Below are 16,044 nucleotides of genomic sequence, written 5' to 3'. Positions count from 1 at the left end.
GAACCAGATGTTACTCAATCCACACATTCAACTCTAAATCCCAGCAGCAAATGACAACCACCCGAGAAGTATGGTTAGTAGTACAGTAAATCTAATTTAACTTAAGCGCCAGAACCAGTAATCAAAATCCTCCCTGTATTTTTTTTTAAACGCCTCTCTCTTCAGTGCAGTTTTATGAACTGAACACTGTACACACTCAAGTATAAACAGTGAGCACTTCGAACCACTTTGAAGCATTACCAACTGAAGGCTCCCAGCGGGGAGCATGGCCTGTGATTTTTCTGCCCATTCAGTTGGACGCACAGGAACTCACTGGCTCTGAGCCTGGGATTTCCTGCAATGTGTTCCCGGGGAGTGCAGAATCGGCGGCAGGAATAATACACGGCGGAGATTATGAGGAATCGAAAGTGCTTGTTCAAGTTTTCCCTTCATTATGACTCAGTTGTTATTGCTTGTCCTGCTGAGGAGTTGAGTCAAACAAACTGGAAGGCTCCCAGATTCAATGCCTGGTCTGTGCTGTGTTAGCTAACACAGTAGTGGCACAGTGACAGTACAATTTGGCTCTCAGCGCCTCAAGACTGGGGGATAGGAAATATCAGTTAGGGTTCCAGCTCCTGATTGTTTTCTCTTTGTGGATCTTGGGTGAGGACAGGCTCTGGTGCCCACCGCAGTTGCATAGTTGCATCGGGCCTACAGCACGTAATCATCATCATAGGCAGTCCCTCGATGAGAGGATGACTTGCTTCCACGCCGAAAAGGGATGAGTTCACAGGTGTTTCAATGAAGGACCTACTTTCCAGATCCCGAACTACATGTTGAAGGGTGGAAGATGCCTGTGCGTGGATTTTTTTAACGTGTGGTGGCCATTGCACACCAGCCACCACACGGGCTTGACAGAGCTAGGTCTTTATTCAGTGGCAAGGGTTATCCAGGATGACTGGAGACCTGCTCTGCTGCATGGACCTAGTGCGCACACATATCGCAGTGTGGGCTGGGCCGTGCAGCCCCTGGGCCCTCGCCTCTTCTGGGCCTTGAACTCTTGCCGCTCCTTCGCCCCGACCTCGCCACTCCTGCTGTACCTGCCCACACTGCAGTCAGCCGTCGCCCTCCTGCAGCAGCTCGCGCTGCTCCCTGCAGTGGCCCCGGTCTGCTGATGGTCTTGCTGGCCGGGACGGCGCTGATTTCCGGGCCAGGCCGCCGCCCGCTGCACACACGTAAACAGGCCATTCGGCCCACTAGCTACACGCTGGTTTATGCTCCACACAAGCCTCTTCCCACACCTCTTCACCTAACCCCATCAGCATATCCTTCTATTCCTTTCTCCCTCATGGCCTTGTCCAGCTTCCTCTTAAATGCATCTATGCAGTTCACCTCTGATACTCCTTATGGCCGCACGTTCCACATTTTTACCACTCTCTGGGTAAAGAAATATCAATCCGTTATTGGATCATTAACGAAAATAATGAAGAGCAACAGACCCAGCACAGAGCCCCAAGGAACGCTCCTCAGACCGTTCAGTGCAGTGGTTATGTTACTGGACTAGTAACCCATTCAGCCTGTAGGCCAGTAAAAGTGACCATGAAGCTGTCGGGCTGCTGTAAAAAACAAACTGGTTCACGAATATTCTTATGGGGAGGAATGCTGGCGTCCTTACCTGATCTGGCCTAAATGTGACTCGAGTCCCGCACAAACATGGTTGACATAAGAACACAAGAAATAGGAGCAGGAATAGTCCATTCGGCCCCTCGAGTCTGCTCCGCCATTTAATAAGATCACGGCTGATCTTCTACCTCAACTCCACTTTCCTGCACTATCCCCATATCCCTTAGTCCCTTAATATCCAAAAATCTAGCGATCTCTGTCTTGAATATACTCAATGGCTGAGCATCTATAGCAAAAATTTCAAAGACTCACATCCCTTTGAGTGAAGAAATTTCTCCTCATCTCAGCCCTAAATGGCCGACCCCTTATTCCGAGATTGTGGCCCATCTTAACTGCCTAGCAAGCTACTCCGTTGTATCAAACCTCGGCAGCGAAGGATGGGCAGTAAGCACTGGACTTGCCAGTGATGCCCACATCCTGGGAATGAATTTTAAAAAAGGACTAATAACAAACCCGTAGTTACAATATTTCACCCAGCTGCCTGTCCAACGTAATAACTCCCCTTTAATCCCACAAGATCTCATTTTTTGTAATAGGCGGTAAGGTAGTACTTTATCAAACGCTGTTTGGAAGTCAAGATATACAACATCAACCGAGCTATCTTCATCCATCATTCTATCCACTTCCTCAAAGAGAACTCAGTCCCAGTTACTGAGGCAGGACCAATTTTTACAGGGGCACCCAAAACAAAGTGAGACAGTCTCAAAACCATAAATCAGTGGCAATATCGAACCAGGAATGTACCATCTCTTCCAGCTGGTGATGTAGGCCATCTTTCTCCAAACATATTTTTTCATAAGCTTGAATTACTTCATCCAGGTGATCCTCCCTTTCTTTACTGTCTTGCAGCTGAAAATTAATTAAAGATCTTTATTTAATTAATGAGACACACCAGGGAATCTATCTGGCTCAGAGAGGAATAGATCAGTCACACGACTCTTCCCTTCATATTCCACTTAAAGTGGCTATTTTTTTTTAATAAATGTTTTCTAGGGTTCAGATGTCGCTGGCAAGGCTGGCATTTATTGCCCATCCCTACTGCCCGTGAGAAGGTAGTGATGGTGAGCAGCCTTCCTGAACCGCTGCAGTCCGTGTGGTGAAGGTACTCCCACAGTGCTGTTAGGTTGGGAGTTCCAGGTTCAATTCTATTGTTTTGCATGCCAGTCACATGTGACCTCCCTGAGTGAGAGTGTCAAATTAGTGCCAAGTTGTAGTTATTTGACTCCCAAGAGTCTATGACAAATGACCATAGCCTATTAGCAGGAATGCAGATTCAGTAGTCTGATCCCATCTCCTGGCTTAGACCCCTAAAGAGGACATTTTTTAAAGAACTACTTCCCTCATTCTGGGGCTGATCAGTCATGGTGACAGTGGGAGGGGGGGGGGAAGCGGTGGTGAAGTGGCCAATGGGCGGGGGCTAGACAGATACCCCCTTCCCCTACAGGCTGATGGATTCAGCAGTTTCCTGGTACATGGGACAGGCGAGCATTAAAGAAGCATCCTGTTGGACCCAGGCAAAGCGAATACCCTCCCATGGACCCCACAAACGTCAGTAATGGAGGGCGACAGTGGGAGCAATCTCAGTGCAGCGAAGGATCTCTGCTCGTGTAATATCAGGGATTTTGTTGCTTACAGTATATATGGTGGATTTTATCATTGTCGATTTTCTCCTGTCAGGTTTTGACCTTTGCACCCCTCATGCTGTTGATTCCTTGCTGGGATATGGTTCCATCAAGTCAGATGTCCTCTGGAACTCTGCCAAAGTGGCCACCATTCCACATCAGCCTTGACACCGAGGGTCAGACTATTCAATAGTGCATCACAGATGGGTCCAGTCCAGCCGTCACATGAACCTTCCAGCAGGGGTTGCTGGGTAGCGATGAGGAACAGGAACCTCGGCCAATGGTTCCCCGGCCTGGAACACTGAGATCAACCATAGTGCCTTTACCATTGGCCTGGTCGAGATCAGCTTACTCAGCAGGAGCCAGGGATTGAAGCTGTTCTTCCTGTGTGCACTACTCAACACTTGCCGAGCTGGGGGAGGGTTGCAGAGGAAAAGGAGAAGTGCATTTGTGGACTGAGAAGAAATTCAGTACAAACCTGGTTTCTGAGGTGCTCCAGCTGTTCCCTCAGCCGGCTGTTTTCATTTCTCAGCAAAGTAACATCAAGCAAGCTTTGGGGCGACTTCTTATCATCTCCAAGTTCATTTGACAAGGAAAACTGGGAAATGCAGCACAACAAAAATAAGAGAGGAGAGGAGAATTGGGCAATGCATCATCAGAACATAGGAAATAGGAGCAGGAGTGGCCCATACAGCCCCTCGAGCATTCAATAAGATCATAGCTGATCTACTACCTCAACTCCACTTTCCTGCACTATCCCCCTGGTGTCCAAAAATGTATTGGCCTCTATCTTGAATCTACTCAATGACTGAGCATCCACAGCCCTCTGGGGTAGAGAATTCCAAAGATCACAAGTGGCCTTCTTTCCCACACCCCTCCAATTTGTTCTTCCCTGCCTGGTCACATCCACAGTCGTACCTGCACCTTCCAGCAAGGGTCATTGTACAGCAGTTAAGCGTGGGAACCCTGGTTGACCTTTTTCCTCTCTCTCTCTTGTAGAGCGATAGCACCTTGCGGGCAAACCCCGGCAGAGCGATAGCACCTTGCGGGCAATCCCCGGCAGAGCGATAGCACCTTACGGGCAATCCCCGGCAGAGCGACAGCACCTTACGGGCAAACCCCGGCAGAGCGATAGCACCTTGCGGGCAATCCCTGGCAGAGCGATAGCACCTTGCGGGCAATCCCCGGCAGAGCGATAGCACCTTACGGTCAAACCCCGGCAGAGCGATAGCACCTTACGGGCAATCCCCGGCAGAGCAACAGCACCTTACGGGCAAACCCTGGCAGAGCGATAGCACCTTGCGGGCAAACCCCGGCAGAGCGATAGCACCTTACGGGCAATCCCCGGCAGAGCGACAGCACCTTACGGGCAAACCCCGGCAGAGCGATAGCACCTTGCGGGCAAACCCCGGCAGAGCGACAGCACCGTACGGGCAATCCCCGGCAGAGCGATAGCGCCTTGCGGGCAAACCCCGGCAGAGCGACAGCACCGTACGGGCAATCCCTGGCAGAGCGGCGGCACCGTATGGGCGGCCCGGAAGGTCAGGCTGAGGCCGGAGGACAGCGGGTAGTTAGGACGCAGCCACAAAGGAAGCAGGTTGCACAAGAGGCCAGAATTGGAGGGACGCAGAGTTTTTGGGCGGGTTATAGGGATGGAGGAGGTTACAGAGATAGGGAGGGGCAATTCTATGGAGGCATTTGAACACGAGGACAAGTATTTTAAAATTGAGGCCTTAGTGGACTGGGCAGACACTGTAGGCTGGAACACTGATGAAGTGATCTGCGTTTATAGACAAGAATACACTGAACTGTGTAAGAATTTGAATGGTTCTGACCTACAGTTGCATGAATTGCAGCCATTAGCACTTGTATTGTGTGTCTGTTCTGGTACAAATACGATTGTAAATTAAACATTTCGGTTTGGGATTTTGTTGTTAGGCCAGCCTCAAAACCCTATTTATTAATACCCCTCCCCAGAGAGCTGTGGAGGCTGGTCATTGAATATATTTAAGGTGGCGATCGACAGATTTTTGAGCGATAAGGGAATAAAGGATTATGGGGAGCGGGCGGGGAAGTGGAGCTGAGTCCATGATCGGATCAGCCATGATCTTATTTTTAAATGGCGGAGCAGGCTCGAGGGGCCAGGTAGCCGACTCCTGCTCATATTTCTTATGTTTTTATGTTCTAACATCCCTATAAAATGAAATCAATTTTAAATGTCCATATGCACACATTCATTGGGCTTCCCTCTTCTTTCAGATGGTTGAAGTGTACAAAGGCTGACCCACTTTCACACATTCACACAGTAACCTATTCACTGACACAGTGCTATATTTAGATATGGGCACAACCTGCCCTGGATGCCGATAGCTTCAGCTGTATCTCAGTGGATTCCGTCTTTATCAATCTGACAGATTAACAAAGGAACATTTTGACAAAGGGAGCAAGGCTCCCTTTCTTCACTTTCACGTCTGCCTGTTAAGGAGCTATACACGGAATGTAGAGGTGTGACTGAACGATGTTACAGTGAACACATGCACTAAATATGCAATAATTCAGTGCATTATCATTAATAGAGTGTTGCTGTTTTTTCATCCAAGTTTGCAAACCTTCTACTGGGACCAAACTGGCTCAACGTTACTTAATGCACAAAACCTAGACAGGAACATTTTATTCTCTTATTAAAGACAGGCTGGTCTCTTCTACATCTTTACCTCATGTTTGGCACATCTTATTTTCCTTTGTTTACAAACACTCTTCTATTAACCTTCATGCTGCTGAATTAACGGGAACAAAAGCAAAAATACAGCAAATGCTGGAAACATGAAATAAAAAGAGAAATTGCGGAAGCACATATCTGGGGGTCAACCTGCTCTTCGTGTACCATTGAAGTCTTCTCGTTGCTAGATTTTCCATCCTACCCTCCCTCTCTGCTGTAACCCTTCACATCTCAACATCGAGCTCAACTATTTCAGACCATAACCTCTGCCCATAGTTTGCTCCCTCCCCGCCTTGATCTTATACATTATTTTTTCTCTCCCTGTTTCCCATGGCAGCTGGTAATTATTCCGCCATTTACACCCTATCTAAACTAACCTTTTTCTAGCTTCTGTCATCACCATCTCAAGTCGGCCCATCATCCTTTTTGTCTCTCAAATCTCTCCTGCCTTCCACTCTATGACAGACCTTCCCCTTTGTTCTTTCCTCCTCTCCCTCTTTCAGTGCTCCTTAAGAATCTGTTAATTTTGAACATTCACCAGTTCTGACGAAGGGTCATCGACCTGAAACATTAACTCGGTTTCTCTCTCCACAGATGCTGCCTGACCCGCTGAGATTTCCAGCATTTTCTGTTTTTATTTCAGATTCCAGCTTCCGTAGTATTTTGGTTTTGTACCATTCACATCTCCTCTGACTCATCTTTCGCTTCGAGACTTGTCTCATTATCACCTCCTTTTGCCTTGCACCAGCATCACTTTTGTCATTTAATCACTTCACAGATCTTTGATCTTTCCCTGCCCCCACTTCTCCCTGGCTCTGTAAATTGCTTAAAAGCTGCTCACCTGTCTTAACATCTTCTAGTTTTGATGGAAGGTCATCAAGCTGCAAAGTTGGGGAGCTTCTCCCAACCCCAAACCCACCCAGTTCGGGTTTTAATGGAGGTGAGATGGAAGGTGGAAGGAGGTGCATTGCCCATTTAAATACTATACTGAGGCTCGTGTGTTTCAGATTTAAGCACCATTCTAAATTTAACTGTGGCTGGTCAAGTTTTACAGGCCTCGGGGAATCCGCCAGCTAAAGTAAGACGAGGACTGCTGGACCAAGGGGGTAAGTGCCTTTACATCCCTGCCTAACCAACCACCCGTGATTGGACACCTCCCACACGAGGCCTCCGATCTCTACTTCGTATCCCCCACCCCCACCAAGGCCTCCATTCCACCCCCGCCCCTCCCCACCAAAAGGCTTCTGATCGCCTTCCTGTAATCTCCCCTCCCAATCGTTGCTCCTCAGGCCAGCCCCAATGCTTAGAATTATAGAATGCTTACAACAACAACTTGTATTTATATAGCGCCTTTAATGTAGTAAAGTGTCCCAAGGCACTTCACAGGAGTGCTATAAGACCAAAATTTGACACTGAGCCACATGAGAAGAAATTACGGCAGATGACCAAAAGCTTTGGTCAAAGAAGGAGACAGCAGAGAAGTAGACCATTTCTCCTGTCAAGCCCGTGCCAACACTCTGCAAGGGCAGTTCAGCTAGTCCCACTCCCCCGCCCGTTCCCCGTAGTCTTGCAATTTTTTTCCTTCACATACTTATCCAATTCGCTTTTGAAGGCTACTATTGAATCTGCCTCCACCACCCTTTCAGGCAGCATTCCAGATCATAACCACTCACTGCGTAAGTTTCCCCCTCATGATGCCTTTGGTTCTTCTGCCAATCACCTTAAATCTGTGTCCTCTGGTTCTCAACCCTTCCGCCAATGGGAACAGTTTCTGTCTTTCTACTCTATCTTGACCCCTCATGATTTTGAGCAGTTCTATGAAATCTCCTCTCAACGTTCTCTGCTCTAAGGGGAACAACCCCAGCTTCTCCAGTCGATCCGAGTAACTGAAGTTCCTCATTCCTAGAACCATTCTTATAAATCTTTCCTGCACCCTCTCTATGGTCTTCACATCCTTCCTAAAGTGTGGTGCCCAGAATTGTACACATTACTCCAGTTGAGGTTGGACCTGTGTTTTTTAAAGATTCATCATAACTTCCTTGCTTTTGTACTCTATGCTTCTATTTATAAAGCCCAGGATCCCGTAAGCTTTTTTAAACGTTTTCTCAACCTGCCCTGCTACCTTCAATGATTTGTGCACATATACCTCCAGGTCCCTCTGTTCATGCACCCCCTTTAGAATTGTACCCTTTAGTTTATATCGCCTCTCCTCGTTCTTCCTACCAAAATGTATCACTTTGCAATTTTCTGCATTAAACTTCATCTGCCACATGTCCGCCCATTTCACCAGCCTGTCTATGTCCTCTTGTAATCTATCACTATCCTTCTCACTGTTCATTATACTTCCAAGTTTAGTGTCACCTGGAAATTTTGAAATTGTGCCCTCTACACCCAAGTCCAAGTCATTAATATATATCAAGAAAAGCAGTGTCCCTGGTACTGACCCTGAGGAACACCACTGGATACCTTCCTCCAGTCTGAAAAACAGCCGTTCACCACTACTCTCTGCTTCCTGTCACTTAGCCAATTTTGTATCCATGCTGCCACTGTCCCTTTTATTCCATGAGCTTCAACTTTGCTCGCAAGCCTATTATATGGCACTTTATCAAATGCCTTTTGGAAGTCCATGTACACCACGTTAACCGCATTGCCTTCATCAACCCTCTCTGTTACCTCATCAAAAAACTCAACCAATTAGTTAAACATGACTTGCCTTTAACTAATCCATGCTGGCTTTCCTTAATGGATCCACACTTCTCCAAGCGTCCCGGATTATTGTTTCTAAAAGTTTCCCTACTACCGAGGTTAAACTGACTGGCCTGTAGTTGCTGGTTTATCCTTAGACCCTTTTTTGTAAAAGGGTGTAACATTTGCAATTCTCCAGTCCTCTGACACCAAACACGTAGCGAAGGAGGATTGGAAGATTATGGCCAGTATCTCCGCAATTTCCACCTTTACTTCTTTCAGCATCCTAGGCTGCATCCCATCCGGTCCTGGTGACTTATCTACTTTAAGTACAGCCAGCCTTCCTAGTACCTCGTGTTTATCAATTTTTATCCCATCCAGTATCTTCCTCCTCTTCCCTATAACTTTGGCAGCATCTTCTTCCTTGGTAAAGGCAGATGCAAAGCACTCATTTAGTACCTCAGCCATACCCTCTGCCTCCATACATAGGTCTCCTTTTTTGTTCCTAATCGACCTCATCCCTACTGTTACTACCCATTTATTATTTATATACCTATAGAAAACTTTTGAATTCCCTTTTATGTTAGCTGCCAATTTATTATCACATTCTCTTTGCCCCTCATTTCCTTTTTCACTTCGCCTCTGAACTTTCTATATTCAGCCTGTTTCTCACTTGTATTCTCAAACTGACATCTGTCATACTCCCCTTTTTTCTGCTTCATCTTACTCTCTATCTCTTTCATCATCCAGGGAGCTCTGACTTTGCTTGCCCTACCTTTCCCCCTCGTGGGAATATACCTCGACTTTAAAAAGAGGCAGCTCGTGAAGAGCATGGAGTGCAGCAGCATAGAGTGGCATTTGTGAGTTTGGTAAGTGGGTGAGTTTTAAGGGTTATTCTCTTTAAACCATTTGGAGGCTGGAATAAATTATTAGTGGCAATTGGCAGTAGCTTCTAAGTAATTAGCAGTTTAATTTAAAGGGGAAAAGTTAAATAGTTGGGAATCTTTCACGTTTAGGCAGATAAAAACAAGGTAACTCTCCAGTAGGAGGCAATTAGCAGCTAGTTAAAACTAGTTCTGTAAACGACTGACCAGTAGTGAGTCATCTGACCTAGATACAGGTTAAAAAGAGGCAGCTTGTGCAGAGCACGGCGTGCAGCAGCATAGAGTGGCATTTGTGAGTTTGGTAAGTGGGTGACTTTTAAGGACAAGTGGGGGTGGCAGGTGCTGTTTTGTCTTGTTTTTCCTACCAGTGCTGACACTAGAGCAGCTGATAAGGAGTGCGAGAGTAGGAGATGGAGGCCCAGAGACCAGCCCAACCAGTTGCAGACAAAGATAGAGGGGAGCGAAATCAAGAGGTGACGTCACAGCCAAGCTGGTAAGTGGTTGGCTGTTTGACTGGTAAGTATAACCCTTTGTTAGACTGATTTTTAGATTGGTTTAATTGGCAGCGAACTACTAAGTAGCTGTTTGGTTTTAAAGTAAATTTTAGTAAGTAAATTAATTTACGGGTTAAGTCATGGCAGGAGAGCTCGGACCCGTGTCATGCTCCTCCTGTGCTATGTGGGAAGTCAGAGACGCTTCCAGTGTCCCTGACTACTATGTGTGCGGGAAGTGTGTTCAGCTGCAGCTCCTGACAGACCGCATGATGGCACTGGAGCTGCGGATGGACTCACTCTGGAGCATGCGCAATGCTGAGAATGTTGTGGATAGCACATTTAATGAGTTGGTCACACCGCAGGTAAGGGTTAGGACAGATAGTGAATGGGTGACCAAGAGACAAGGCAAGAGCAGGAAGGTAGTGCAGGAGTCCCCTGTGGTCATCTCACTCCAAAACAGATATACCATTTTGGATACTGTTGGGGGAGATGACTTACCAGGGGAAGACACCAACAGCCAGGTTCATGGCACCATGGGTGGCTCTGCTGCACAGAAGGGCTGGAAAAAGAGTGGGAGAGCTATAGTGATAGGGGACTCTATTGTAAGGGGAATAGATAGGAGTTTCTGCAGCCGTAACCGAGATTCCAGGAGAGTATGTTGCCTCCCTGGTGCAAGGGTCAAGGATGTCTCGGTGCGGCTGCAGAGCATTCTGGAGAGGGAGGGTGAACAGCCAGTTTGTCGTGGTACATGTAGGTACCAACGATATAGGTAAGAAGCGGGAAGAGGTCCTACAAGCTGAATTTAGGGAGCTAGGAGTTAAATTAAAAACTAGGACTTCAAAGGTAGTAATCTCTGGATTGCTACCAGTACCACGTGCTAATCAGAGTAGAGGGAGCAGGATAGTTAAAATAAATACATAGCTTGAGCGGTGGTGCAAGAGGGAGGGATTCAAATTCCTGGGACATTGGAACCAATTCTGGGGGAAGTGGGACCTGTACAAAAGGGACGGTCTGCACTTGGGCAGGACTGGAACTGATGTCCTAGGGGTAACATTTGCTAATGCAGTTCGGGAGTGTTGAAACTAATATGGCAGGGGGATGGGAACCTATGCAGCGAGATAGGGCGAAGTAATATGGAGTCAGAAACAGATGGTAGAAAGGTAAAATGCAATAGTGGAAGGCCGAGTAAACAAAGGCAAGAAACAAAAAGGGCCACACTACATCATAATTCTAAAAGGACAAAGGGTGTTAAAAAAACAAGCCTGAAGGCTTTGTGTCTTAATGCAAGGAGTATCCATAATAAGGTGGATGAATTAACTGTGCAAATAGATGTTAACAGATATGATGTGATTGGGATTACTGAGACGTGGCTCCAGGATGATCAGGGCTGGGAACTCAACATCCAAGGGTATTCAACATTCAGGAAGGATAGAATAAAAGGAAAAGGAGGTGGGGTAGCATTGCTGGTTAAAGAGGAGATTAATGCAATAGTTAGGAAGGACATTAGCTTGGATGATGTGGAATCTATATGGGTAGAGCTGCAGAACACCAAAGGGCAAAAAACGTTAGTGGGAGTTGTGTACAGACCTCCAAACAGTAGTAGTGATGTTGGGGAGGGCATCAAACAGGAAATTAGGGGTGCATGCAATAAAGGTGCAGCAGTTATCATGGGTGACTTTAATATGCATATAGATTGGGCTAACCAAACTGGAAGCAATACGGTGGAGGAGAATTTCCTGGAGTACATAAGATATGGTTTTCTAGACCAATATGTCGAGGAACCAACTAGTGGGGAGGCCATCTTAGACTGGGTGTTGTGTAATGAGAGAGGATTAATTAGCAATCTCGTTGTGCGAGGCCCCTTGGGGAAGAGTGACCATAATATGGTGGAATTCTACATTAGGATGGAGAATGAAACAGTTAATTCAGAGATCATGGTCCAGAACTTAAAGAAGGGTAACTTTGAAGGTATGAGGCGTGAATTGGCTAGGGTAGATTGGCGAATGATACTTAAGGGGTTGACTGTGGATGGGCAATGGCAGACATTTAGAGACCGCATGGATGAACTACAACAATTGTACATCCCTGTCTGGCATAAAAATAAAAAGGGGAAGGTGGCTCAACCATGGCTATCAAGGGAAATCAGGGATAGTATTAAAGCCAAGGAAGTGGCATACAAATTAGCCAGAAATAGCAGTGAACCCGGGGACTGGGAGAAATTTAGAACTCAGCAGAGGAGGACAAAGGGTTTGATTAGGGTAGGGAAAATAGAGTACGAGAGGAAGCTTGCAGGGAACATTAAGACGGACTGCAAAAGTTTCTATAGATATGTAAAGAGAAAAAGGTTAGTAAAGGCAAATGTAGGTCCCCTGCAGTCAGAATCAGGGGAAGTCATAACGGGGAACAAAGAAATGGCGGACCAATTGAACAAGTACTTTGGTTCGGTATTCACTAAGGAGGACACAAACAACCTTCCGGATATAAAAGGGGTCAGAGGGTCTAGTATGAAGGAGGAACTGAGGGAAATCCTTATTAGTTGGGAAATTGTGTTGGGGAAATTGATGGGATTGAAGGCCGATAAATCCCCAGGGCCTGAAGGACTGCATCCCAGAGTACTTAAGGAGGTGGCCTTGGAAATAGCGGATGCATTGACAGTCATGTTCCAACATTCCATAGACTCTGGATCAGTTCCTATAGAATGGAGGGTAGCCAATGTGACCCCACTTTTTAAAAAAGGAGGGAGAGAAAACAGGGAATTATAGACCGGTCAGCCTGACATCGGTAGTGGGTAAAATGATGGAATCAATTATTAAGGATGTCATAGCAGCGCATTTGGAAAGAGGTGACATGATAGGTCCAAGTCAACATGGATTTGTGAAAGGGAAATCATGCTTGACAAATCTTCTGGAATTTTTTGAGGATGTTTCCAGTAGAGTGGACAAGGGAGAACCAGTTGATGTGGTGTATTTGGACTTTCAGAAGGCTTTCAACAAGGTCCCACACAAGAGATTAATGTGCAAAGTTAAAGCACATGGGATTGGGAGTAGTGTGCTGACGTGGATTGAGAACTGGTTGGCAGACAGGAAGCAAAGAGTAGGAGTAAATGGGTACTTTTCAGAATGGCAGGCAGTGACTAGTGGGGTACCGCAAGGTTCTGTGCTGGGGCCCCAGCTGTTTACATTGTACATTAATGATTTAGACGAGGGGATTAAATGTAGTATCTCCAAATTTGCGGATGACACTAAGTTGGGTGGCAGTGTGAGCTGCGAGGAGGATGCTATGAGGCTGCAGAGTGACTTGGATAGGTTAGGTGAGTGGGCAAATGCATGGCAGATGAAGTATAATGTGGATAAATGTGAGGTTATCCACTTTGGTGGTAAAAACAGAGAGACGGACTATTATCTGAATGGTGACAGATTAGGAAAAGGGGAGGTGCAACGAGACCTGGGTGTCATGGTACATCAGTCATTGAAGGTTGGCATGCAGGTACAGCAGGCGGTTAAGAAAGCAAATGGCATGTTGGCCTTCATAGCGAGGGGATTTGAGTACAGGGGCAGGGAGATGTTACTACAGTTGTACAGGGCCTTGGTGAGGCCACACCTGGAGTATTGTGTACAGTTTTGGTCTCCTAACTTGAGGAAAGACATTCTTGCTATTGAGGGAGTGCAGCGAAGGTTCACCAGAATGATTCCCGGGATGGCAGGACTGACATATCAAGAAAGACTGGATCAACTGGGCTTATATTCATTGGCGTTCAGAAGAATGAGAGGGGATCTCATAGAAACGTTTAAAATTCTGACGGGTTTAGACAGGTTAGATGCAAAAAGAATGTTCCCAATATTGGGGAAGTCCAGAACCAGGGGTCACAGTCTAAGGATAAGGGGTAAGCCATTTAGGACCGAGATGAGGAGAAACTTCTTCACCCAGAGAGTGGTGAACCTGTGGAATTCTCTACCACAGAAAGTTGTTGAGGCCAATTCACTAAATATATTCAAAAAGGAGTTAGATGTAGTCCTTACTACTAGGGGGATCAAGGGGTATGGGGAGAAAGCAGGAATGGGGTACTGAAATTGCATGTTCAGCCATGAACTCATTGAATGGCGGTGCAGGCTAGAAGGGCCGAATGGCCTACTCCTGCACCTATTTTCTATGTTTCTATGTACCTGAACCATCTTCTCTTTAAAGGCAGCCCATTGTTCAATTATAATTTTGCCAGCCAGTCATTGATTCAAATTTACCCGGGACAGCTCAGTTCTCAACCCACTGAAATTTGCCTTCCTCCAATTAAGTATTTTTATTCTAGATTGCTCCCTGTCCTTTTCCATAGCTAATCTAAAACTTATGATACTATGATCACTGTTCCCTAAATGTTCCCCTACTGACACTTGCTCTATTTGTCTCAGAACCAGATCCAGAAATCCCTCCTTTGTCATTGGGCCAGAAACACACTGATCAAGAAAGTTCTCTTCTTCAGAAATTATTCCCCCTCTCTGTCCTTTACACTATGACTATCCCAGTCTATATTAGGATAGTTGATGTCCCCTATGGTCACTATTCTATAGTTCTTGCACCTCTCTGTAATTTCCCTGCAAATTTGCTCCTCTATATCCTTCCCACAAGTTGGGGCCTATAGAATACACCCAGTAGTGTAATGACACCTCTATTGTTTCTCAACTCTAACCAAATAGATTCTGTCCTTGACCCCTCGAGGACATGGTCTCTCTCCAGCACAGTAATATTCTCCTTGATCAATACTGCCACCCTACCTCCTTTCTTTCCTTCTTTGTCTTTCCTGAACCTTATATCCTGCCTTTTTTTGAGCCAGGTCTCTGTTATTGCCACAACATCATATTCCCATGTGGCTATTTGCATCTGAACCTCATCAACCTAATTTACCTCGCATCGTGCATTTACACACCTGAAATGTTTGGGCACCTTGTTTCTCCTTTCTAACGCTACATCCTGGTGCCTATCCCTTTGCTTCCCACCCCGACTCTGTGCCCCCTCGCCCTCCCCATCGATGACGCTCAGGCTGGACTGAATGCTTTCCCTGCCCACCACCCCTCCCCTACACGTGACCTTCAGGCCGGCCCTGATGCTCCATCCCCCCCCCCCACACCGATCCGATCCATCTCCGCCATCCCCACCTCAATGCTCCCCCAGTGCTCTGTCCCCGATCCTTCGCCCCCCGCCGCTCGTGATCTTCCTCCAGCCCCTGACCAACCCCCGGCCCCCACCCAATCTCTCCCTCCCTCTCCTGTGTGGTCTAGTGCCTCAGGCCTATCTGCCCGCAGCCAGCCAGCCTCTCCATCTGACCGGTTGTGGGTGGGAAACAAAGGCCACAAATGTAAATCAGGCCCTGCCATTAAATTTGCAGGACCTGCAGGAAACCCGTTCTCCCAGGATTCCTGACCACTCCCAACCCGCCTCAGATCGTTAACTCTCTTCCTCTCCCCACAGATGCTGCCTGGTCTGCTGAGTGCTTTCCAGGATTTTCTGTGAATAAACCGAAACTCTATTGTTGTCATGACAAAGGGTCCCAATGAAACAACTGAGACAAGAAGGCCCTTAATTCGAACCGCCTTTAAAACTTAACGTCACTTTTCCAGACAAGGCACATCTTAGCTCCGTTTCCATGGTTCACATAGAATGAAATCTGTTGCCGAGGGTTTACCTTGAGGTCGTATTGTCTGAGCTTCCTCTTCAAGGTGGAGTTGTCTCTTTCCATGCCGATCAATCGCTGCTTGATATCGTTGTAGGCGGTGATAAGTGCAAAGTGGGATGCCGAGTATTCCTCGCCTGTAAGGACCGTGTTGGGTGTGTCACCCCACTCCACATCATCAGGCAGCTCCTCTTGCGTCAGAATGCTGATGTCGTCTTCAAAGTTGAAAGAATCCATAGCACCAAGTCAGCAAGGATCTATTAAAGGCAAGATGAAATATATCACTTTCCTACGTATAATATGCATGCATGAAAGC

At 46.7% G+C, this 16,044-nt stretch overlaps 1 protein-coding gene across 1 annotated transcript in view; it reads right to left on the bottom strand.

The window, feature by feature from the left end:
* LOC139233576 (TANK-binding kinase 1-binding protein 1-like) overlaps positions 1-16,044 on the bottom strand; it is a 150,573-nt gene that overhangs the window by 123,551 nt on the left and 10,978 nt on the right. Inside the window, exons 2-4 of the mRNA XM_070863975.1 lie at positions 15,741-15,985; positions 3,763-3,882; positions 2,407-2,511 (exon numbers count right to left, since the gene is read on the bottom strand). Of these exons, the coding sequence (XP_070720076.1) occupies positions 2,407-2,511; positions 3,763-3,882; positions 15,741-15,965 (450 nt within the window). The 5' untranslated portion in view covers positions 15,966-15,985. The remainder of the gene's footprint in view (positions 1-2,406; positions 2,512-3,762; positions 3,883-15,740; positions 15,986-16,044) is intronic.

The sequence above is a fragment of the Pristiophorus japonicus genome, chromosome 21 (assembly GCF_044704955.1).
Source record: "Pristiophorus japonicus isolate sPriJap1 chromosome 21, sPriJap1.hap1, whole genome shotgun sequence".
NCBI lineage: Eukaryota > Metazoa > Chordata > Chondrichthyes > Pristiophoridae > Pristiophorus > Pristiophorus japonicus.
This window is presented reverse-complemented; position numbering and strand designations above follow the sequence as displayed.